The sequence below is a fragment of the Dipteris shenzhenensis genome, chromosome 21 (assembly GCF_047967505.1).
Source record: "Dipteris shenzhenensis isolate YYH24624 ecotype China chromosome 21, Dip_SZ_1.0, whole genome shotgun sequence".
NCBI classification, from domain to species: domain Eukaryota; kingdom Viridiplantae; phylum Streptophyta; class Polypodiopsida; order Gleicheniales; family Dipteridaceae; genus Dipteris; species Dipteris shenzhenensis.
In genome coordinates this window covers 4,480,533-4,506,397 of record NC_141616.1, presented here as the reverse complement: position 1 = coordinate 4,506,397, position 25,865 = coordinate 4,480,533, and the positions used below count along the sequence as shown (strand labels likewise).

Below are 25,865 nucleotides of genomic sequence, written 5' to 3'. Positions count from 1 at the left end.
CGGAAAAAATCTGCGCCATAACAGTTCCAAACCTGAGGACAAAAAACTTATGCATGCACACAAGTGAAATTCGAAAGAAATCCAAAAACAAGACGCATATTAAACGAAAAATAGTGATCCCAATAGTATGCCAGGAAAAAAATATAAGCATTTCCTTACTTGGAATTAGGAAAAGTGACCCTTATAAATAAAACGTCGGCTGGAACAAAAATATCATAAGCAGAGGCAACTCTAAAAAATGGAATATTTAATTTCAATTCTATACCGACTTAAAAAATGGAAGATTGCTTTCCATAACGATGGTTCTGTTTTACCTACTACCTCTGCCATCCGAGCAGTCTCTGAACCTGGTGAGTTCATTTCCATCCTTGAAACATGACTCTAAACTTTCAAGCTCAGCAAATCATTCCACTATACCAGGCTTACACAAAATGTAACTGAAAATACTCTCCTTCCCTCCCGGAAGATGAAACAGTACCCATTCAAGGGCCACTACAATATACATATTCTCTGATTGATTCTTTACATGGTAAAAATGGTCACGAAGGCTCAGGATTCATGAATTCAGCCTCAGCACCTCTGTTTTACTACCTGTTTAACAGTTCACACGTCCGCAATCCTTTACACCTCTTACAGGCTCTTCACCATAGCTTACAATTGGAGGAAAAAATATCGTGACAAAATGGGGCAAGAGGCTCCTCAAATAGATAGCAGCCTACTTGAAAATCTGAACAAAAATCTTTATGGCTCTTCAGCAACAACTCTTGTTTTGATGGGCTTTAATTTCAAACCAAGGCTCTCTGGAGAAAGAAGCTCAGGTGAAATGCAGGGTGGGCTCAGCGGACTAGTTGGTGATGAGAGACAGTAATTGGAATGTTGAGGGGGCCGGTAGAAACCGTAACCCATAAAGAAGTATTCCATAGGAACAACCATAGAATGAGGTTGCTCCTCCGTTACAAGAGACCCACAAGCCTGTACCTGCAACCCAAACTCCCAAAGTTACTTCCTCGTCACAGAAAAACAGACATTCTTAAGCCTCGATGTCTGCAAGGTTTAGAAGTGCACCCTGATACTGACCTCAACCAGGGCACTGAAACGTCGATCCATTTCTTTGCTCATATGAATAGCTTCTCGGTGGAAAGGAGAATGCTCCCCGACAAAAATTAGGGTGCGACAATTCAGCTTTTTCAGACCATCCGTGAGGTCTCTTCTCCTAGAATATAGACGAGAAAGAATGATTCTCTCTCTCTCTATCTCTCACACACACACACTCAACCGTAGTTATAACCAGATGAAAAGAGACTCACTGATGGATTGCTTGCAGGAACCGTGTGACATTTGCACTTTGCCTTTCATCCAACAACTATTACATGAAAGATCAATTACTTTAATATTCCAGTTTAGAAATCCAACATCTATTACATGAAAGATCAATTACTTTAATATTCCAGTTTAGAAATCCAACGTCTATTACATGAAAGATCAATTACTTTAATATTCCAGTTTAGAAATCAATAGCCAAATTTTGAATCTCCACCACATTATCAATTGAAAAGAGTCCTCACCCTACGGCAAGCTCGAACTATATCAGACTCGGGACCAGAAACCACACGCAAATCCTGCAATCAAGACATTCCCACAATTGTTACTGACGAAAAAAGAAATTAACAACCACCTGAGAATCAAAAGAGTACGTGACCACCACACACTGACAGGCATACTGCGATTCCAGCAATTGGAGAATACCCATTTCTGTCCAGTCCCAGAGTACGAATCACAGTCAAATGGAGCGGTATTTGGAATATACCTGACTGAAGTATCGCTGTAGGAGAGTTTCTTTGACGAGATTGCACATTCCGTAGAAGTATAAGACGTTCACCATTAGCTGTAAAAAAGTTCTCCAAAGTCAGATGACTTTTAAGCAGAGGGATATGCAGACATTTCACAATCAGAAGCTTGAGTCCAACCTTGTTGTAGAACCATTCTGACCAGCTTGGGACACGGCAAAGGGGGGAAACCAGTATCAAGCCATGGACTCTCTCCCTGTGCTTCAGCTGCAATATCAGGAGAAGAGGATTGAGAACTCTAGCAGAAAGAGTTCCTATTTCAGTTCCACTGTCTTAATCAATTGCGTAATTGAGTGCTTCTAATACTTACTGCGAAAAGCGTGAGAATGTATGCTCCAGCCATTACGCCCATACAAATTACTTCTTGTAACCTGTCTCCGTAGATAAGATCGCAGTGAGCTTGCAGTAAACGCACAAGCATCTGGAAATTAAGCCATGTAGGTAAGTGGTCCGGGGACTCACCCAAAGTAGTCCAAAACTTCACTAACTTGGTCCGCCAAATCGTCAGCGCTTGGAACAGGACCATCGGAAGACAAAGGAGCGGCTCCCAACTACAGGCGTATCAAAGAAGGCCGATGATAAGCTGCTAATTCAAGAACTCTGTCTCTGCCATATATGCCACAAAGCAACCTGCGCATACCTCGTGACCGGGAGCATCGATATGGTAAATGCAAAAATTGTGGAAGAGAAGTGAAGCTGCTTCGGGACAGAAGAATAGCCCTTGAAAACATGACATATCTGCGCACCAACAGCACAAGGACGATGAGCTCTCACTACAAGTAACTGAAGATGAACGCGCCCCTTGTTTCCTGTAGGAGGGACTGAAGCAGGGGAGGGCAGCGATCGCACTGAACGACCGTTTTATCTGCTGATGGGGCTACAGAACTCACAGTTCAACGCTACGTCGGAATAGGTGATGAACGCTGGCTTCTCTTGATCTCCACAAACGAAAACCGAGAGCGGACCGAAACTGGTTTTCACAACGTGCTCCTGCAGAAATGAAATATCCCAATACGCTTTCAGAATAGCATTACGCTCAGATTGCAGAGCCAACACGGTCCTCAAACTGCCGAACGATCAGAATGTAACTTGGAATGCAGGCGCCGATTACAAGGCCTCCCCTGTTGTGCTCTACCGTGAGAACCTATCGTTTCTCAACAATACTACGAAGGCTGGCGATCGACGGCATTGCAGAAATTTGAGGAGAATAGCCCACCGCCGATTCACGGAGGCTGCTTCTATCATCTATGGAGGCGAAATCCATGGAAAGAGGCGCAAACGAGGCATCAAAAGGTCAAGGAATACATCAATCCAAGCAATCGAGTGTACCTGTCCACCCCACGGAATCGTGTCGACGTCCAGAGCAATTGCGCTGTGCGGTTCGCACATTGTGAGCTTGCTGGAAGAAACCGCTACCGGATTCCGTTGAACATCAAATGCTGCTGGAGAAAACCGATCCCAGAGGCGATCAAAACCGCAACGGAGACGGCGTTGCCCTTTAGTGCCTCATATCGTACGCCAGGAGGGAGGGAGACGGCCCATGCTGTGCAGAATTAGGTACGGGGGGAGGTGCATTCGAGGTGAGAGTACAGGGACTGGGGGGCAGTTAAGCATGGAGGGGAGGAGTAAAGGGGGGGCATTGAAGGCGAGGAGATCGGGAGAGATCTGAGTAGGAAAGGACTCAATGCGGAGAGCAGAGGAAGGAAGGAGGAGGAGGAATGGCTTGCTATGGCGGGGAGAAGCAGCTTTTGGCCGTGGCGGCAAGGAAGCTTGAAGGTTATGGCTATGGCGATGAAGAAAGCTTTAAAGCTTTTGGCTATGGCGATGAAGAAGCTCGAAGCTTTTGGCTATGGCGATGAAGAAGAAGATACAGAGAAACTTGCAGCGCATTGAATGTAGAGGCCCCCCCCGAATTTGCCATCATTTTAGCGGCTCCCGCTAACTTTAGCGGCTCTCACCTCCATTTTAGCGGCTCCTGCCAGCTCCCACCTTGCTTGCTCCCACTTCGCGTCCCACGTGGCCGCCAGCTCCGCATTTAGATCCCATCTTCGCATCGAACCCTCCCACGTGGCTGCCCGTCATCCTCGCAAACCGTGCCCTCTTCCACCTGGCGCTGAGCTGTACCACACTGCCACGCCAACCGACCCAGCCGGTCGCGGCATCGGATCCCACTCTCTATTCGCTGTCCCAGACACGTGGCGCGCGCAGATCGGGGCCCCGTGCACCCCCGCCACGCCAGCTGGACCCGCTGTCGGTCCCACCCATGGTGAGCTACAGGACAGGCGGGTGGCAGACTGGCTGACAGGCAGGCAGGCCCCGGCTTTTTTACGTGACCCTTTCCGAGGCCCGCGTGACGCGTCTGCCACGGTGGAGCCCCGTGGCGGGCCCGCCCGCCCGCACTGCTGGTCCTTTGACCCCGCCACGTGCACGGGGTTTCTGGGGGTTCGCTTTTCGGGTCCGAGAAGCAATCACAACAGCGAGGGTGCGCCAACTCTGATGGTGACAACCCACGAGGACACGCTCCCTGCGAGCCAAGTCAGCATTATTTCCTTGCGCGAGAGCATTATTCTCTGCCACGTGGCCTCCCCCTTGCTGGCGTCCCAAAATAAAACCTTTGGCATCATTAACGTCTCAAGCGTGTGCCATAAATGTTCAACACTAGATTCCAACTTTTATTGACTAATCGCACACGGATTTTATTTCGCATTGCTTGGTCTAAACGCGTCGGTGACTGGGCACTCTCTCACAGTACCTTAAATTCAGCGTGGGGCAATTTGCCTAAATTTGATATCGCTTTCACTATCATTAGGGTGTGTTTTTGTCCATTACCAACGGTTGGAAAATCTAGATAAAAGGAGAAATGGAGAATTTTTTGCTTTTTTTCATATATGATAGTTTGGAAAATGAAATTTTCATCAACACATGGAGATTTTTTCCCTTTGCCATAAATATGATAGATTTTTTGGTAAATCAAATTTTATGATAGGGCAAAGCTTGTCAATGGAAAAACAAGGCTCATTTTGAATTCTAGGCAGTAGGCAAGCAATATGGTAATTTACAGTTGGAAAGCAAAATTATTCTACAACCATGTTCTATGAAAGATTCTAGGAATATGACAGCTAGACCAAGTTAAGAATAGAGTCTCAAATAGCCTTTAAGGCTTACTAAGACCTCTATCCTCGCACCAAGGGGTTGTCTCCTTATTTTGGTCCCGACGGGTAGGCTTCCTAGCTACAAAAATTTAGCACAAGCTTGGTTCAAAAGCTTTAATTAAAATTTCCATCAGAACATGCTATGACAATTTAAATAGCTCTAACTCCTTTGAATATTTAGTATTAGACTCTCATGGTGTTCATAGATTAGTGTCTAAGTTGAGTCAGTATACTAGGGGAGTTGAGTCAGTATACTAGCGGACGGAGTCCTAGTTTTGTTTTCCTAGTAGATGTACATTTTATAGCTCATTATGGCGGTGGTAGTGGTGTGGTCTATGATTGCCCCCCCCTCCCAACATTCATGAGAGCTCCCCTCACTCCCTCATGGTCACTTTGTCAATATGGATTTGCAATAACAAGTCAAATTTTTCCTTGTATATCTACATCACAAGACATTGTTCTTGTTGTTCTATATAACAAGATAAAATGGCACGCTTATTTTAGAAGTGAGAAATGAGCTCACATCAAAATTTGAAATAAAAGACATGGCAAAGCTCCACTATTTACTTGGTATAGAAATTTGAAGAGAGAAACATAATGTATCGAAATTTGACAAGATCCACATAATACTATGGGAACATAAGGAAGTACACTCAAAAAATTCTGAAGCAGTTTCGCATGCATCATTGCAAACCCTTGCCTACTCTCAAGGAATTAAACATGAAGGTTTTAGCTTATGATAGGTCACCAAATGGTTTTCAATGTCGTGATCACATGCTAACACGATCAGAGAATGTAATCACAATTCAAAACCCCATAACCATGTTAATATTCATGGTGACTCGGTAACTGTTGACTAGATGACCTGCCCAATGGTTAAACATGGGTTTATAGGTGATAAATTTATACCACAGGTGTTATGCCTTATACTAGTAGTAAATCTAGGTTTTCTATATGTATAAAATATACACAACAATGCCAATACAATAGCATATCATCTTTTTGGGATTGTGAGCTCTTATGCTAGTTATGCATTGGGGCTTGGCCAATTCTAAGAAAAAGGATAGAGTATAGATTTATGCGCTATGTAGAGCTTCAAGCATGTCCTTTCTCTTGGGGTTGTGAGCTCTTATGCACACTTGCGCATTGGGGCTTGGCCGACTCTATGAAAGAGAATATAAATGTAGAGGGTATGTAGGGGGTCTCTTTTTTCTTGGGATTGTGAGCTTTTTTGCTTTGTTAGTATTGGGGCTTGGGCAATTGTTTGAGATTATCATATGTCAGTAACTATCATATGCCAACATTTTCAAAATGCACACAATCAATCACAAGCATGCAAACAATCATGCAAAAACACTCTATTGAAAAAGAAATACTGAAGAAAGCAATTCTTTCCATACAATTTTAACCTAGTAAATTATAAGGAATTTCATATCTAATGAGACACTTGTTAAAAATTCATGTCATAGCCATTCTACCATCCATGGGACAAAGTCAAATATCCTCTAGATTGGTCACGTGATAGCCAAATAATTGATTTCTAAATTCATGTCCCAATCATTCTAAATTCATTTCATGTATGCAACTTGTAATTTATCATCCTGTGTGAGGAAACCTATTAGCCACGATCAATATCCAGCCCCTTTCACTGCCTAGACCAATAAGAGCCACATCGCCATGGCCTCTCCATCATGATGCCTTTCTACCCCACCCAATTTGAAGATGAGACTGAGCAACAATGCTACAATGGAATCCTCGTGCCTAAGACTTCCTCTTCCACCGAGGGGAAAGGAAAGGAATAACCACGATGAATACATACCCCTTCTACTTCAAAGATTGAAAAGAGCACAAACATCAAAGCCTTTTCCATTGAGTGCCCAGAATTGTAAGTCCACTCACACTATAATTTTGAAACTGACATAAAAGTCACTCTTACTTTGAAATGAAAAACTTCCAAGAAATTATAGTTCAACACAAAGTAGGATGGGACTTAGTGTTTCCTTAGTGGCTAGCTATAAACCTTTCATATAAAAGAGTCAATGCAATAAACAAAACATTGAACCGAATGCATAATATTATTAGAATGTAAATTGTGATTCATATGATTATTACATGCCCAAAATTTGTAATTGCACTTACAACAAAATTTTGTACCAACAAAAAATCCATTCTTGCTTTTGAAATGAAAAGCTTCCAACAAACTTAATTGTTCAAGAGAAAAAAGAATATGAGTGCATGTAGCAATGCAACATAGAAAATATTGGACCATGTCCATGTGTTTTCTAATCAGCTAGCAATAAATTCATCATATAACAGCTTAATGCAATCAGTAAAACACTAAACATAGCCCATAGCATAAATAGACGATAAATTCTAATCTATTTGATGATTGTATGCCCAAAATTTGTATGTTCAATCACACCAAAATTTGAAACTAACAAAGAAGCCATTCTTACTTTGAAATTAAAAACCTCCAACACTCTTAATAGTCCAAGAAAAACAAAGTATACTTGCAGTATTATTGGACAATGTCCACATGTATCCCTATGGTTCATCTTCAGAATCATCATCCCCCAATGCAATGTCATCTACAAACACACAATGATTTTTCTCTTTGTCTTCATAGGTTGTGTATCATAGATCTCCACATGCCTTGCCATGTGGGATGCCTCTACCTTTGCAGAACATGTCAAAGTCCTAGAAATTATCAAAATCTTGAAGTCTTGAATGCCATGGAGAATGCTTGCCAATAATGCCATATTTTTTACCCACCAACCAACAACTCTAGTATTACCGGCTCTTCACCATACTCCGGCAAGGACTCATCATTAGTTGATCTTGATAAAACTTGCCTTTCACCTAGGACTATACATAAGCATGTAAAACCAAAATTTATGAAATCCATGAAGCAAAGTTTGATTTCATTATGAAATATAAGGAAACTCTAAGTATGTGGTGTACTAATCCTTGTGGTATTTAACCCACTCTATCATAACTTTGTCAAAATCAATGCCAACAACGTGAACTCCTACATTTTGAACTACCTCAAGGCTACCACCACAACCAAGAAAGACATCAAACAACACCCCTCCCGCTTTTTAGAAAGTAGCTATTGGGAATTGCATTAGCAAGCCAGTTTTTCCAACCCTCCATGCCAAGGGTTCTTTGGACTTGCAATAGACCATTCCAGGTAGTATGTCCAAACATCATATTTCAAGCTAAACATCTTGTCATCACAAGCATTTCCCTCTCAACATGCACATAAGGAGAGCAACTGGCTCTACGCAAAACGTACAAGTCGAGCACACAAGCCTGCAAGCCATACCAGCATAAGTTTAAGAATTTAGTTAAAGAATTTTCAACTTAGTAGGATATTCACAAGATGAAATTCAACAACACATAGATGGAATTGACAAAAAATGGATTGATATGATTTTTTTGGAATTGAAATTCCTTTTACTTGTCATACTCTTTGCATGTTTCTTTCTTGGATATCATCATCGTCTTGTCAATGTATTTCTAATTTAGGTTCCTTTCAATTAAAAAAAGAAGCAAATAATTCACAAAGAAAATCTCAATCACTTACCTCATCCAATGGAGGATGAATAGTGTGTCTGTCTCCTTTCAATTGATCTTATCCGTTGAAGGAAAAGGCCACACCATCCATCTGAGGATCACTTTGGTGAACCGAACTTGATGCCTTGTGTGAGTACTCAATACCAATAGCTTGTTTGCACGGATACCATGTCATCACCATTTACTATAGCAATGATGGGTCATGACTCATGATAATCTTTTATCTTGTATGTACTAATTGATCTCGTATAGAACCATATTTTCCTACTCTTTCATAATCCTAAGCAAATAAAAACCAAACATGCTTACTACATCTTGACTAATCAACAATAATGAACATAACATTTTTAATCTTAAAATTGCTTAATGCTTCTCCACGTACTTAGGAGCATTTCCAAAACCAAGAACAAGCAAGATTAAATAAAAGCAAGTAAATAGAAGGAACATCGAGACAATCGTTTCCCTTTCATGTGTTGGGTGTTTTTAAGGACAAATTCAACTTTCATAAATCACACTTTCACTAGATGCATTCACCACAATTTGGTATACTTGGCGGTGGTATGCAAAACTAGAAAACCATTCCAAATTTTGATTTAAAATTAAGAAATACAAGCACGACACACACAATAAATAGAACCCTATCTTGATTAGTATGATTGTAAAGGACCCACATAAACTGCAAATATTTCTCCTTAAAGATTCTCTCAAATTTAGGATAAATTCGGTTGGCTTTAAAAAATGTACACAAAATTTATAGTAGCAATTTGTCAAAAGGCTAAAATATACAATATTTTAGGTTCTTGAAAATTTTTATTACATAGAATATAAAATATTCATTAAAACTAGACACTCAAACTTCTCATTTTGGGATGCAAGGAAACTATAATGAAAAAGTATGTAATTCAATACACTAAAAGATATTAGAACATATGAGCAAATGAAGCATTATTGAATTTGTTCACTCCTTTTATTGAATTCGATCTAGTGCTTGTACATACACATAATTTATCTCTAAATTTCTTGCAATTTGAATTAAACTTGCATTATTGCTTTGACATGCACATATGATGCCTTAAATTTAATTTAATTTAAGAAACGATCGTGCTTGAAATCATAAGATAAGTGTAGCAATTCAAATTTTAGTTCCATACTCAAAAGATAATGAATGAAACTATTATATGCATCTTATACTTCTCATTTACGTTTGTTAAATTTTGGAACTACTAAATATTACATTGTTTGTCACATCAAGGATGTCTTGGCTTATTCATGCTCGAGACACAAACAAAGTACTTCTCTTAACATAGAAGAGATATGCAACATATTGCGAATGATTTGGGAAACATTTACAATTACCAAAAAAATTGCATTTTTACAAGATAAGAACCAAAATCTAAAACATAAGAAACAAAACTAAAGTCTCCATTAACAACATTGAACTTATAGCATCAAGTTGTATATCTATCTCATTGAATTCATGGTAAGTATACTTGACTCTCCTTATGATACAAGCTAACTGCTTTTTACATCATGCTTTGATTTTAAAAACACAATGATAAATTATTATGTATAAACTACCATGTTAAAAAATAATCTTTGCAAGTTTTCACATGATTCAATAAATTTTCATGATAGACTATATAGTTTACATGGATATTTAAAGCACTTAAATTAAAATCGAACGTTTGAAAGAGCTAAAGCATGAAGAAAAAGAGTTCCATGCAAAAGTAGCATATTATAAAGCTACTTTGAGACATTACAAACTGCTCAAAACAAGTTTATTACAATCACAACTTCTAAAAAAGAACTATCTCAAATATCTGATAGTAGTCAAACTTAAACATCCAAAGGTTGGTCAGGTTGTTCTTTGGATACATCATTTTGAAAAGGCGAACATCAGGTTAAAGCTTCAATTCGATGTTTTACATCAAGTTGCATATTCAATTTGATGTTTTGCATCAAGTTCAAGTTTCACTTCTATGACTTGCATTGATTTGGAGCTTCAACTATGAAAAACATCATATTAAGTTCTAAACTTGATGTAAAACTTCAAGTTGAAGGTTCAATTTGATGATTTGGATCAAGTTGAAGTTAATGTAAAACATTGAAGTTGATGTTTGACATCAAGTTAAAGCATAAAAGAGATGTTTAAGGTCAAGTTCAAGCATGAGCAATTGTAATTTTTCTATCATAATTTGATTCACAAGGAAATATTACCAATTTTCCATGGTTATATTGTAATCAAACTAGTTGCACAGCTATGGGGCAGAGGGGTGCATCCAAGGGTTAAGTAGTAGCACAACCAGGGGGCATAGGGAGTAGTAGCACAACCAGGGGACATAGGGGTGCAATGACAGGTAGAGGCACAGGGGTTGTAGGGGCAAAGGGGGCATAGGAGTGAGTAGGGTTACAGAGCTGCAAGGCAAGTAGTGGCGCAAGCGCTCTGATGTGTTGCATTGAGTTGAAGCTTCAAGTCAATGCAAAACGTCAAATTGGAGCTTAAACTTGATGTAAAACATCAAGTTAAAGGTTCAATTTGATGATTTGCATCAAGTTGAACCCTCAACTTCATGTAAAAACATCAAACTTTTGAAGCTTTAACTCGATGCAAAACATCAAATTGAACCTAACATCAAATTGTTGATGTAAAACATCAAGTTGAAGGTTCAATTTGATGTTTTGCATTAAGTTAAAGAATTTGATATTTAACTTCAGGTTAAAGCTTAAATTTGATCTGTCCAAAGCATGAACATAATATTCAATTGTAAATTTTGTTTCATAATTTGATTTACAAAGAGATATTATCAGTTTTCCATGCTTATATTGTAATCAAACTAGCGGAGTAACCACAGATCAGAGGGACATAGCTAGGTAGCGATCAAGAGCATAGCTAGAGGACATAGGGGGTATGGGTGCAGGGGCATAGGGCGATCAGGGGCCTAGGGGCACACGACGAGCAAGGGCATAAGGGTGTAGGGCGAGTAGGGGCCTAGTGGGCGCAGGGACATAGGGGGCAGGGGCAAGCAAGTGCAACAAGGAAGGGCTAGCATAGGGGCGATGAGGGGAAGGAACAAATAAGAGGGGATGTCACATCCAAGAAAGGGATGGGATGGCATAGCTCAGGGCAAGGGGGATGGCACAACCAAGAGGTGAAACAAGATGGAGAAGGGGATGGCAAAAAGCATGCAAAAGGCTCTCTTTAAGTGAAAATTGGGTGTGAAAGTACTTTATTTTTCATTTTGCATCAAGTTAACCTCCAACTTGATGTCAAACCGATTTTCATTTAAGGACATCCCCTAAAGCACATCTTTAGATTGTGTAAATCACAATTTCAACCTAGAAGATCATGGATTGTGATTTTGACCTCTTTTGCAAAGTTGTAGATAGAAATTCAAGCTTTCTAACGCATCAAAAAGATCCCCAATCGGATTTTAGGAGAAACAATTATGATCAAAATAGTGACGGCTATTTTTTCTTGGAAGAGGAGACTCAGATTGCCTAAATCAAGTTTTCAACCTAGTAGATCATGGACTTAGATTTTAACCTTCTGTACAAAGTTGTAGAGAGCTGATCAATATTTCTAACACATCAAATAGATTTTCAATTTGATTTTGGGATCAAAAGTTATGATCCAAATAGTGACTGTTGCTTTTTCCTCAAAGAGGAGACTTACATTGCGTAAATTAAATTTCAATCTAATAGATCATGGATTCAGATTTTGACCTCTTCTACAAGGTTGTAGATAGAAATTCAAGATTTCCAATGCATCAAAAAAATCCTCAAACAAAGTTTGGGAACAAAAGTTATTCAAAATAGTGATTGTTGCTTTTTTTTTGGAAGAGACAACTTGTTGTGTCAATGCAAAACATCGAGATAGAAGATAACTTTACTCATAGGCACTAGTTTGCCAAGTCATTATAAGCGCATCTAAATCTCTTTAAAGCATATCATTTGATAGTGAGTTAAATCTTGAACTTGATGTTGGATATTGAGTGCAAGCTTAAACTAGATGTCGAACATAGAGTTGAAGCTTTGACTTAATGACATCAAACATCAAATTGAAGCTTTGACTTGATGTTGGACATTGCCTTTAAGCTTGTAGTCAATGTCATTAAAAGTGCATCTAAATCTCTTTAATTTGATAGTGAGTTAAATCTTGAACTTGATGTCGGATATTGAGTGCAAGCTTAAACAAGATGTCGAACATAGAGTTGAAGCTTTGACTTGATGTTGGACATCGGCTTTAAGCTTGTAGTCGATGTCTTGCATTGAGTTCGAGCTTCAACTCCTTCAAGAATGTTAAATTTAACTTCTAAAAGTGCTTAGCTGGATGTTTGGCATTTATTTAATGTTATTATTGATAGCACAAAGGAAGATGTTTCTTCCACTTCAACCAATGCAACCAATGATAATGATGCTCTAGAAAGTCCTGAAGAGTAGTCAATTTTGAAAATGTATGAGAAGCTTCTCTGTTATTAGAGTTGAAAGACTTATATCTCAACCTTGTTTAGAAGTTATAAAGCCATGATGTTGTCCAAACTGCTAGTCATCTTGTCTCAATGGAAATGCAAACATAGAATGAGTATGTATGCAATGAGCTACAACTTGCAAGAGTGATCACATTGCAGTGAGCTACAAGTTGCCAGAATGATTGCATTACCATGAGCTATAGGTTGCTCTGCTCACAACAAGTTGTAGAAAATTAGGGAGACCAATCCATAGTACTATAGTTATGATGCAAGAGATTTTTCTACAATTTTCTTAAGAAGCTTGCCAAAACAAGACATAAAAAATAAAGAGCAAAAGAGGCATGCTTGATGGCACACAGGTGTGCTATCAAACTTGTCTCCCTCCCCCCTAGAGTTCAATAGCCCAAAACAATAAACTATAGGGAATGCACTTGTCAAACGAAGGATCTTTCACCATCTTTTCAGCCATTGTCCCATGTACATATAGTTCAAACGAAGGATCTTTCACCATCTCTTCGGCCACTGTCCCATGTACATGTAGTTCAATGCTTGAAGCATTTTATTCCATGCAATTGCTCACAAGCACGGACTTCTCTAACCTTGCACTAATAAATCTTTCATCATCACTATTTAGTTTCATGGATTCTCTAATGGAGCGTTTTCCCTTGGACATTTAAATGAATTTCCATATTCCATACTAGCGAGAAATCAACACGATGGACGGGAAAACAAGAAATGAAAAGTTGCCAAGAAATCGACACACAAGTGAATATATCTTGATCAAAGTGTCCATTATCACTTCATCTCACTATCTAAATGATGTGATGCTACAGTATTAAGAAGGTAAAGATATGGGCACACCTAGAAAACAATGTTGATTAAAGTGGGCGCAATAGATTGATGATAGCAGGGAACCTAGTGAAAGAGACCTAATAGCCCACGCATTGCCATTGATGGTGTCCTCACTATTTGAAGATGCGTAGAATGCCTATTTCTGGTGGGTGACTGTGTGCATGTGTCACGATGCATTGTAGTGAGCTAAAGACTATCCTGTGATTTTATTTGTAGTTTTCTTGAGAATCTTGCTAAGACATAACATGGAAGGAGGACCAAAAAATGCAAGTTCAAGATGGCACAATGAAACTGCTTTTTTTCCCTATTGTTCAACACCTTCGAAATTGAGACAAGAGAAGGCGCTTAGGCATGGCTAACTCAGAACTCCTAAAACCTATAAGAGAAATGCAAAGTACGGATGTAAAGATATAAGACTTACTTGGAACCTGAGGCATGAATGACAAACCGCAACCAAACAACCATCAAAGGACTACCACAACAATGACGAACGAGAAAGCTTAGCAAAATAACCATAGGAGGTCTATAGGCAAAAAAGGGAGGTGAGGTTTGTAGGAGAAATAGGGAGGTGAAGTGAAATATGAAAGGATAAATATAATTGTAGATGCTAAACAAAGTACTTGTATCTAGGAACCTTATCTATCTAAGTTGACGTGACTTCTTCTTCGACTCGTCCTATACTGCACACTCACTCTCTCTCTCTTTGTTTAGCATCTATAGTGGTATCAGAGCAGGTATTGCTCTAGCCTTCCAGCTCTCCTCAGCCCCGAGTACTCCATTGCTCATTGGAGAGTTTTCTACCTTGCTGGTCGACACTCTCCCAGATCTGGTTCGAGGCTCTTCATCGCTATTTGCTCCTTCCTACCTTCAGTGGTACCTGCGCTGTACCTGCACGCTGCATCGCCGTACAACGTACCTTCAGTGGCATTCGCGTCGTACAACCGTACGGTTCTGCTACGTACTGTACATCGTCACCGTACTGCCCGTCGCCGTACACCGTACTGCCCGTCACCATACATCTGCGCATCGCTGTACGGAATAAGCATTTACAATGATAGTCGTACGCTCTTCTCCGTACAAGTGTACTCGCACCGTACCTACTTTGTACAGGTTCATCTGCTCCGTACGTTCACCTGTAGATCAGCCGTCGTACAACTTGTACCTGCATTCCGTACACGTGTACTTTCAGAACAGCTGACCGTACAGCTTGTACCTGCCCCAAGTGCTTTGTACAATTTCGAAGTGCGAATTTATCTACAATAATGAGAAAGAGTAGTGAAAAGTGGAAGGAAGAAATGAGGGCAAAGTGATGGAGTATGGAAATGAGAAATGAGGAAGGAGGGAGGAGGCCAAAATGAGGAAGGAGGGCAAAATGAGAAAGGAGGGAAAAATGAAAGTTGAGGAAGGAGGGCAAATGAGGATAGGAGGAATGATGAAAGGAGCGCAAATGGGCAAAAGGAGGGCAAAATGTGGAAGGGAGGAAGGAGGATGAAATGAGATATGTTGTTTGCGCTCTGTGGGAAGGGTATAGGTATGGTTGATCTCCCTCAAAGGTAAATTAATTTATTTCCTACTTTTTGTGGAGGTCCATGTGGCATTTTGTGATTAATTTTTGCAGAGGGGTTTAAGAGGTGGTTTAAGTTCTCTGAAGGAAATTCTTTGCAGTGTCGTTCTACCTCATTGCTTTAGGGCCCTCCAAATTTACTAACTTTCAATTATGATACTGTCCACCCATGGTTCTTGGCAGATTTGGGACCCCCTCCTTCCAAATCTAAAGAGCAATTCTAGAGGTGATGGAGAGCTTTGAGCTTCAATGATCTCTATGCCAAGCTCATCTCCATGCTGCTTCTCATCGCCATACTAGCCATCTTTCTCCTCACCATAGCCTTCTCCTTTCTGCTTCTCTTCTCCATAGCCTTTCTAGTGCCCTCCTCCTACCACACTCACTTCTTCACCAAACCATTGATAGCTTTAGCTTCAGTCATGCCAGAGATCTGTCATGTGCAATTCAACATTAGTCATATGCGTGTGCATTTCTATCGATGGAAGTCCACTTTCATCCCCATGTTTGGCGATGCAATTGCAAGTAAGTAATCGAGTATCAAGTTTCTTCCGTACATTGATAGCTTCTTTTCTCCTTCTGTGGGCATGTAGAGAATTTTCTACTTAATTTTCTCCTTCCAACTTTGTCAAACACATCTTTATCAGTCCAACCTTTCATTGATGGAAATCCGAGGTCTGTACCCTTGTTAGGCTAGTCTATTACAATGGTTGGAAGTTTCCTTCTTCATCATAGGTAATTGGATTTCGTGATGTTGAGATGATTTTCTAGAAATGCATATGCAATCAGCCTACGTAGATAATGGTAATCTACAGGCTGGACTTCAGGAGGTGAGCTCGCTTAAAGGATTTCATATTATGGCATTGTAATGAACTTGATCATGTACTAGACCTCGGTTCTTCATGGGGTTTGGCCTCCTCCATCAAGAACATAAACAACTATGTGGGCATCACATTGGTTGGTGGGACGGTTATAATTGGAGGATTCTTTGTTGATGTGTATTGGGACAATCGTCCTTGTTTCTTTCGTGTATGCCCTAGTTAGATTTACGTCTAATGTTCTTTGCTTAGTTTGATGAAGGAGACCCCGATGAGAGGAGAAATAACTCCTTTAACTGGTGGTACTTTGATGTTTCTACTAGATGTTTGATCGCAGTGACAATTCTTATCTATATCAAGGGAAACATGAGCTTTTAGATATGGTCAGGCCTAATGACCATCATTCATCTTGTTTATGCATCTTTTTGCTTCAAACATATTTTTGTATGAATTCTTTATTACTTTTTCACTTCCCAACAAAGTGTAACTCTTCAATGTTTCTTCTTGAACAATTACCTAAAAGAAGTAATACCATAAGCCTAACCAACATGCCTACCCATAACCCCTAGTTATAGAGTTGGAGTACAAGGCTACCAAACTAAACCCTAATTTGCTTCCTCCTTTTTTGCCTCCCCTTTTCTCCTTTCATTTAGATTTTCATATCTCTCCTACTTCTATTTTCCATCTCTAGTGCCTCCCTTTTGCCTCCCCAACTCCTCCTTTTGTCCCCGCATGATTTCAATTCTTGTATGGATTTTTACAAATCTACCATTGTTTGGTTTGCTATTGTATTGAACCTTGGACATTACATTGCTCCAGGTGACTGGTGTTTCTACCATTGCTTGTTTTTCTTAGATTAAAAGAGCTGAGATGGACTCCGAGACATTATCATTATCTTGCAATAGAAAAGAATTGATTTGGGAGTGTTCTAACTTTGGTGTGATAGAGGTTCCAGAGGAGTCAATTGAGATTTATTTTCAATGCAAAGGAAGCAGTTAATCTACATTATCAAGTACTTCAAGAATGTACGAATGTTCCACTATTGATACCTTGTGCAAAACACATGCATTAAAAGGGATTGTTTATGAAATATAACCAACTATAGGGAGAAAGTAACATGATTAACAATCCATCATTACATGTTCAAGACTTGATTCTTGCCTTGCCAAGGAGTGGCCAACTGAGAAGATTGCTGAAAAGATAGAAAAGTAGGAATGTGTCACTGAGCTACCAACAACATATTATGGTGATCACTTGTTTGAGCTCCCAAGCCTGGATGAGAAAGAAATCTCAATGAAAGGAATGGAGCAGAGTAAGGATGGTCATACATGGGTTAGTATTGAACAACCATCATTGCTTCTTCTAAGGGTTATATGAGAGTGTCAATTTATGGTGGGTGCTTCATATTCAAGAATAAAAGTCATGGATACTTTATGCTCAGAGGCATTGCCAATACTACCCAATGGAAAGGAAACATTGTCCTTTGGGGGCAGTAGACAAGACACATGGTGGATTCTCTTACTTCCATTTCTCACAAAAGCCTTTTCTTTTGCATCATTGTCCATGCAAAATATATTATTTTATTCCTATAGACATTTAATACACAAGAATAGTGATACATTTTTTGGAACATACTCATGTAGTGTCTGAAAGAGTATCCACAAAGGCTATTTCCAATGTGAGACATGTTATGGATGAATATGTGATGTTTTGTCACACGAGGAGATTAAAATACTAGAAAGATATGTAATCTTCCACCCTAAGAGCTTAGACACAAACTCAGAGAGGGTGAGCACAAGGTGCATATCTCTAATAAGCCACGTTGTTCATGTTTGGACTTCACAAGAAGAGCTAAAAAGGAAACATTTACACCATGCAAACACATGTAGTTTTGTTACCGTGATCTTGTTGGGTCTTGATATGGATACAAACATGTGTATTCACTAACCATGACTTTCAGTGTGACTGATTTGTTTCAAATCCTTAGCCATCCAAGATACTATCTAGTTGTTTGACATACTCTATTGGAAGTACTTGTAGCTCCATGGAAAATCCTTGCTTAGCCAAAAGTTTATGTGTTTCAATTTTAAGTTATATGGCCTTATTAAAGGTTTTTTAATTCTATTTAATAGAATAAGAGACTCTAGGGCTTCAATTGGATTTGCATGAAACATTTTTTGTAGAAAATATTGTATGTATGGATGGGGCATTTTTAATGACAATATTTTGAAATGAATATAGTCTTTGACGTATGAAAGCACACACGTTTATAATGCTTAATCATACAGCTTAACGTATGACATCACATACATTTATACTAGCATGGATTATTTTTTCAAGTTAGTTTCGTTTAGAAGCTAAACTTTAATATTGGCATCGAAATTTTGTATGCCCTAATAAAAATAAAGGTTTGAAACATTCGCCAGGATTTGAAACTTTTATGCAAAAAAATTTAAAGTTTCACCAGGATTTACATTTTTTCCTTCAAAATTCAAAATAAAATATAATAAAAAGTACTACATTCCTTTAATAGTGTGAAACGAGAAAAATGATCTTGAAAACTTTTGCCAAGATTTTTATATTAATATATAAGCATAGTTTCGATAAAAACATCCCTAATTTATAGCCTTTGACATATGAAAGCACATACATTTATAATGCTTAATCATACAACTTGAGATGACTGTGAATTTTGTAATGTTTCATATGTCACTCCTTGAAACTCATTATATAACCATGATTTTTACACTTGATTTTTAAAGAAACTTTTAGTGTTATCAGAGAGCAAGGGATGGCATGCCATGAGCTATAAAAAAAATTCACTAAAAACTCGTAAAACTCGCAAAATGTCAAAACCCAACAACAAGTATCTCAAAAACATGAACAATTAGTGAAAAGCGGCCCCGTATTTGATTTTTCCTAGCTTGAAGAAGTCTCCTTGAGGTTGAATAAAAAAAGAAACTAGTTGGGAGTCACAAGAGAGCTCCCAAGTATAAAAAGGAGCTATAGCTAAGCTCTCAATAGGGATGACCCTTATTGGTTCAATTAGGCTAGCTAATTGAGTTGTCTTCTCGCAACCAAGTGTGGCAAGCATGAAATCAAAGCACAGGGGTATAGACTTGAAGCAAGAAGGTCAAAATAGCAAGCTCTGATAGCATGTCAACAAATGTGATAAGTATCATGTATGCCGCTACACTCACATATAATTGGTGGAAGGGAGCTTCTTGGGCTCTTCTCTATTGCATCTCTAGAGTCTTCTACACTAAAAAATAATATAGTGTGGCCTATGTACTCAACCCCATACTCACACAACTATATCTAATATGCAGGGTAGTTGGAAGGTATGTGTTTTGCATATTTCCACACAACGGATCATTTGCTATCCAAAATAAGCTGGCACATAGAATTTAAAAACCTATATGTAGAGGCTAGGTGCCTTCGGTGTCCTTGAATGCAATCATGAGGGTACAACCTACCTATGAAATCATATTGGGCAGACCTTTCATGTGTATTGCATGATGCCTTGCACTCCAACAACCTTTATTTAGGGAAGGATGAGAAAGCCATGAGGGTGGATTTCCAAATATGGAAGGCTCACCCTATATCTAGAAATCTATTCATAGTAGTTGAGTTTGATACTACTCAATGGACAACATCAATTCAAGTATTCTAAGCCTGTAATGTTAGGAATATGGGAGTGGACCGGGATGATCATTGGTACAATCCACTCCCAGTACTCAAATTCTCTCACAATTGGATGTATACTTGCAACCATAGACATCCCTAAAAAGAGGGGAGTACAAATTGCTACCCTCGCCAAAAGGTGAAGACGTGTCTACACCAATCAATATGATCAACATGCTCAAGGCTTCTAAGGATAGGAAGGGTGAAGTCAAGTTTGAATTTAACCTACATTGACCCTGGTAAGAAGGTGAAGATGTGTTTGCACCACTCAATGTGATCAACATGCTTAAGGCTTCTAAGGTTATAAATTGTGAAGTCCAAGTTAAATTTAACCTGCATTGGCTTATGTATGTTGGAGCCACCACAACTCATCACTAACTTTCATCAAACTAGAATTCATGATGAAGCCACATTAATGTGAAAAAGGAATAGCCCCAAAGGCCAAAACCATCAAGGCTAACAATAAGGAGGTCCCAACTAAGGACAAAGAGCCACCCAAAGAGGTGTTGGAGGATGAGAGGAGGACAAGGTAGATTTATACCACTTCCATATCCATTACAAGGCATATCTGGTCCAAGATTAGAAGATACTCTTTGAGCAAGCTCAGAGGACAGAAGAGGAAGGTAGTCAACAGGGCTTTGATGGTCTTGTGAAGGTCAAGCGAGTTAATCTAGAGGAAGAAACATTGATCTCACTTCTCTTGGAATATAAGGACCATGCAATTCCTTTCTATATGGCTCATAAGCATGTCAAATGTCATTGCATGTCATAATATACATCAAACTTGACAGCATGCCCTTTGGCCTATATGTATTTTGAAGCAATTTAGGCCACATTGCACTTGCTTGAGGGCAACTAGTATATCCAATTTTGGTGACATGTATTGCCAGAGGGGGGAAATCACAACGATGGAAAATTTCACTATCCCCTACAAATCTTTGAATATTATAGTACATCCTCCTCTTATCACCCTGCAACCTACCCCATGCAGACTCAACTTGAAGTGACTATGTTCTTTGGTTTGGCATATCTTCTTTACTTAGGTAAGTGTCTTCTATTCATTTCTCACCTCACAACCTAGCTACTCTTTGTTTTGGTGGTGGTTCACTGATTATCTCCATGGCATCAATGGCAAGATGCAACTTGTCATGGCTTGCAAGAGAATCGAACAAAGTCCGCGAGATAGGGAAGATAAAAAACTTGCATAAGGAACATATTGAAGGGTGATAAAAGAAATGGCACAGTATTGAAACAACAAACGAAAGACACTTTTGTAGAGCACTGGCAAGAATTGATTGTAGATGCACGCAAAGCAGTAGCAATAAGCGATTGTAGATGCATGCATTCGCTCATTGCCATCGGAGCAAAGGACACAAGTGGTGGTCTCACAATTGGTGGGAGTATTTGAGGCGACACCATCAAGACATTCAAGTGAATAATAGTCTTGAGTCTTCAAAAGCTTTAGCTTGCACCCTAAATTCAAAGATTGACAATCCTACCAACACCTCGAGAGATGCACACCCAAGAGACGATGCTCTCTAACTTGAGAAATAGACTATCAAAAGTAAAAGGAATGCATAGCTTAGATCAACTAGCTTCAAAGAGGGTGACATTAGCTATGTTGGTATCCTATGAAACAAAGGAGAAATGGCTTGGGCACACATGTCAAACTGTTGTCAATCAAAAGGAGCAACATGGCTCTAGTAGTTGGATGTAGAGTGGAAGCAATGCAGGATCATCCTGATTTGAGAAGTTTTTGGGATTCAACAGAATGCAAGAAAAGGAGAGACAGCCAAAGTGTAAAAGTTTACCTCATGATTATGCATGCCCACGTGAAAAAAGAGTATCGTCATTTCGGGCCCTGCCATCATGTAGTATGCCACACATTCGCATTGCTTCAAAAGAATGGGGGACCTATTACAAAAGAAACAGGCCAAGGTTCCCAAGCCAGTAGTAGACATTCCAAGAGTCAGAATGTTGTTGTTCATTTTTCCTACACCAGATGAGGAAAGATTATAACATGCAATCAAAGAGACATAGTCAACATTCTCCAACTCAATTTCTGGGCACTGGGTGTGCTATGGACTGACCTATCCATGTAGTGCAGTTCGACAACCTGTTAATCAACTTGCCGAAGCAAAGGGGGTTTGTACACCCTAGCTCCCCCACACACCTACTGTGACAAACTTTGCTAGGAAATGTCATTGTTGTCGACATTGGTTTCGTCCAGCAATGGTTGTCATACTTTCGCTCCATGCTATCCATTGCACTCGCTCCATGTGGTGTGGGTGGTAGTTCGAATGCAACATTCCCGTTGTACATTGTTGAAACTTCCATCAACTTCTCCATTGTGGTTGAATTGTGCAATAGTTGATGAAGCAATCGATGACGTCCCCTAGAAGACCTGATGTACGATGACATGCTAATGACTGCTTGAGGACCCTCCATTGCGGCTACTGTATCATTGTCATCATCGATCAGTACCGTGCCATGGCCTCCTAATGGTTGTTCAACATGGCTTGAACTCGGCCTTGAGCTTCCTGGGCTAGTCGTGAGATCTATTGTGGGTGTAGCTTGTGCAATGGCTGCCTTCCCTTGCGCTCGGAATGATGGGTTTGGGCTTACTTAATCCTTAGAAATATAAGTAAGGTAAAGATCGTTAGATGCAAACATTGGAAACACCTTCCGGTAGGGTTTGCCCTCTACAGTAAGGGAGTCTAGATAGCAAAGGGGTCAGACCTTTGGAAAGGCATGTGGTCAGCCAGCCTGGGAGTCTCTGAGACTGTACATTATCTGGAAAGGGTTCTCTCGGGAAACAGGTACATTCGCGGCCAAGGATTCAATTTGGTTCTCAACCATTTGGACAGACACCGCACTCCGTGATGACAAAATTAAGAATGCCTTGTGTCTCAACAAGAAAGGGATTCATGTCTGGGGAGATATGTGGGATAGAGAGCAAAGGAAGTGGATAGAGAATGACATATTAAGAGTTAGATTTAAATTAAACAAATTCTACTTAGAGATGCTATCCATGCGACACACTTTGGGACAAAGAAACAATGTCGTGGATGTGGGAAAGGGCTCCTCTGTCTACTAAAGAATTTAGGTGGGTGGGCCAGTTAGAACTCTACCCCATCCCCATCTTTGTCGAAAGACAGGAAGAACTTTTAGCTCAACTAAATTGGAAATGGATGAGAGCAGATTCGGAAAGAGTGTGGTCGAAAAGATTCAAAAAAATGTGGGAGAGGAAACTCTTAGAGAAAGAGGCTTGCCTCTTATGGCTCATCATGCACAAAGGAGTTTGGACAGCCAAACGAGCATTGACAATTGGATAGGGGGATGGTTTTTGTCAAAGATGTAATAGAGCGTAGGAAGATATCTCCCACTTGTTTATAAATTGCAGATGCTCTAGAGAAGTATGGGACAATGTGCACAAGCAGTTTGGCTTTTTCACTATCAATTATACTTTTCTTCTGTTGGGTGACATACCAATCAGGTCCCTAGAAAACTAGAACACTATGCACATCTCCATTCTTTGGTCTCTATGGGCTCAGAGATGCGCTAAGGTTTTCGGTAATCTTTCTATTGGTACTAATGAAATTGTAATGAATGTATGTTTGAACACAAGAAAGAGGTGCAAATCTTGAAAAGATCTCATGACTATAGTAGCAAATCTAGGAATGTTGCAAAAAGGACGAACAAATTGCAAAGAAAGAGAATGCCCTACTAGCACAGTTGCAAAAGCACTTGGGAAAAGAAGATATTCCTTCGACCTCCACTCCATAGCTGGTACTTTCTCACAGCCAAACAACGATGACAGCCAAGAATCCTGAGCCTGCTCTTTCCTTCCCGGTGCTTATGGGCCAAATTTCTATAGCCTCCCCTTCGACACAGCCTCTCCTCACCACCACGATAGCACTGCAAGGTTCGTCGGCTTACGTTATGCCTTCTCCCTTGGCCTGCCCTCCCTTGGTTGTCTACAAGAGACTTGTTTCACGGAACGATCCTGCTGGAGTTACTGTCAAAGTCCAAAATGAATTCATGCCTCTCGACTTCAAGCCTCCGGAGCCCAAACCACGGAGCCTAGACCATGAACCAGATTCCGAAAGCCGTGCCCCCATCCATGCATCCCAGGCATGATTGTACTTGGGGTGGTGGCACACCTGGCACCCAAAGAAGAGCTGCATGAGACAGAGGCTTAGCTTGCTGTGTATTTTCGTTACTGCTATTGGTATTTCAGCTGAACGGATGGTTATTGATATCTCTAGGGAAGACACTGCCACAGATCAGAACTTCTTTTTGAAGTCTGTTGGCCTTTTTTGAAGTTGTATATATTTGACATCACCATGTTAATATAAACCCGCATTTTTCAAAAAAAGGTTTTAAAAACCTCAAAAAAATGAGCATCTTGGCTCTTGGCATAGCAATTGCAATTATGCAACAATTAGAAAGTGTAGGTGATTCATGTGAGAGGCAAGCAAGCCTATAGAAAAACATGAAAACTAGTAAAAATTATATAAAAATTTTGCCAAACAGTAAAACAGCCAGAACTTTTGCGTACCAACTCCGATTTGAAGGAAAATTGACGACATAACTAGAAGGGATGTTGGCCAAATTCGGAGTGGAAGGCCCTAAAAAAGGGCCGTCTTTGCTAGGGGTAAAAAATTGTGCAATTTTTTTCATTTTTGGACTTTTTTGATATTTTTTTTGGAATGAAAATAACAAAAAAAAGGGCAAAGTTGGTACTCACAGGAGGGCGCCAACTTTGCCCTTTTTTGTTTTTTGGTTTAAAAAATTTAAAAAACTTTAAAAAATATAGCTTTTAAAAAAAAAAAAAAAATCTCCAAAAAAAGGGTGAAGTTGGCGCTTAGAGGAGGGCGCCGGTGGCCTTCTCAGGGCACCAACTTCACCCTTTTTTTGGAGATTTTTTTTAAATTAAAAAAAAACAAGCTTTTGAAAAAACAAAAATAACTTGCTTTTGGGGAAAGCAACCCCCCCCTTTGTCTATATAAAGCTATCAAGGTACCTCTCTTTCTCTCTCTCTCTCTCTCTCTCTCTCTCTCTCTTACACACACACACACACTCCCATCTCTCTCTCTCTCTCTCTCTGTCCCTCCCTCCCTCCCTCCCTCCCTCCCCCCCCACCCCCCCTTTCTCTCTCTCTCTCTCTCTCTCTCTCTCTCTCTCTCTCGTTGTGCCTCAAAAAGGCCTATACCTTTCCCCCTATCTTTCTCTTTTTTGTTTTGTAATGAGGGTTTTTGTGCATGAATGTAGGTCTTGCAATCCCTAACTTTGTACCGTATCCTCAATCCGCATCCTAGCAAGAATGGCATCACTAGTATTCAAGTGAGATGACATCGTCATCTTGTATGATGACAAATATGATCCCGTGGCTCAGGCGTGTATTTGTCAGACACATGAGTCCGAAGGCATTCAATCCGGCGATGTTGGAGTCCTCATTTCGTGCATGTATGATAAGGCCCCATTGAAAGAAATCAACAAGGATGGGACTGAAGTGGACCTCAAAGAGAACACGTTACTCTCGTGGCCCGTTAAACAAGTGGTGAGCTCTTCTATCATGTCCTTCTTTCTTTGCATTAGCTTAAAGTGGGCTTTGTTGGATAATCCTGAACCCATTTTACAAATTTCTGTGAATAGAGACTTGATGATATAGCCCAGCCCATGATGAGGACATGCCTCCAACAGGGGCTGCAACTTCTGCAAGAGGAAGATTGCGTGGTCCTAGGGGTGCTACTTCAATGCAAGGGGGAGGCAGACGAAGAAGGACAATTCGATTCGTTTCCTTGGACGTGCAGACTCTTATCAATGTATCATCAATGGGAGGCCTATCCTCATAACTTTGTGGAGCCTTGACGACATCTACTAGGGCTACTGTCGGCTACTAA

General features: G+C 39.9%; 1 protein-coding gene across 1 annotated transcript; it reads right to left on the bottom strand.

The window, feature by feature from the left end:
- Nucleotides 1-210: 210 nt before the first annotated feature.
- Nucleotides 211-3,720, bottom strand: LOC147888389 (protein NDL1-like). Its single transcript, XM_087392207.1, has 11 exons — nucleotides 3,177-3,720; nucleotides 2,738-2,837; nucleotides 2,488-2,585; nucleotides 2,310-2,398; nucleotides 2,158-2,218; nucleotides 1,968-2,054; nucleotides 1,808-1,885; nucleotides 1,566-1,619; nucleotides 1,308-1,363; nucleotides 1,078-1,213; nucleotides 211-978 (listed from the first exon to the last, which is right to left on the bottom strand). Exons 1-11 carry the CDS (start codon nucleotides 3,234-3,236, stop codon nucleotides 742-744), a joined length of 1,056 nt encoding a protein of 351 aa, XP_087248333.1. The 5' UTR covers nucleotides 3,237-3,720; the 3' UTR covers nucleotides 211-741.
- Nucleotides 3,721-25,865: the final 22,145 nt, after the last annotated feature.

What these genes read in the sequence shown, in the direction of transcription:
- LOC147888389 (XM_087392207.1), bottom strand. Translation starts at nt 3,236, where the DNA reads ATGTGCGAACCGCACAGCGCAATTGCTCTGGACGTCGACACGATTCCG. An exon ending in TCGATGCTCCCGGTCACGAG is followed by an intron (nt 2,399 to 2,487) that starts GTATGCGCAGGT and finishes ATACGCCTGTAG; the next exon opens with TTGGGAGCCGCTCCTTTGTC. An exon ending in GAAGTTTTGGACTACTTTGG is followed by an intron (nt 2,219 to 2,309) that starts GTGAGTCCCCGG and finishes CTACGGAGACAG; the next exon opens with GTTACAAGAAGTAATTTGTA.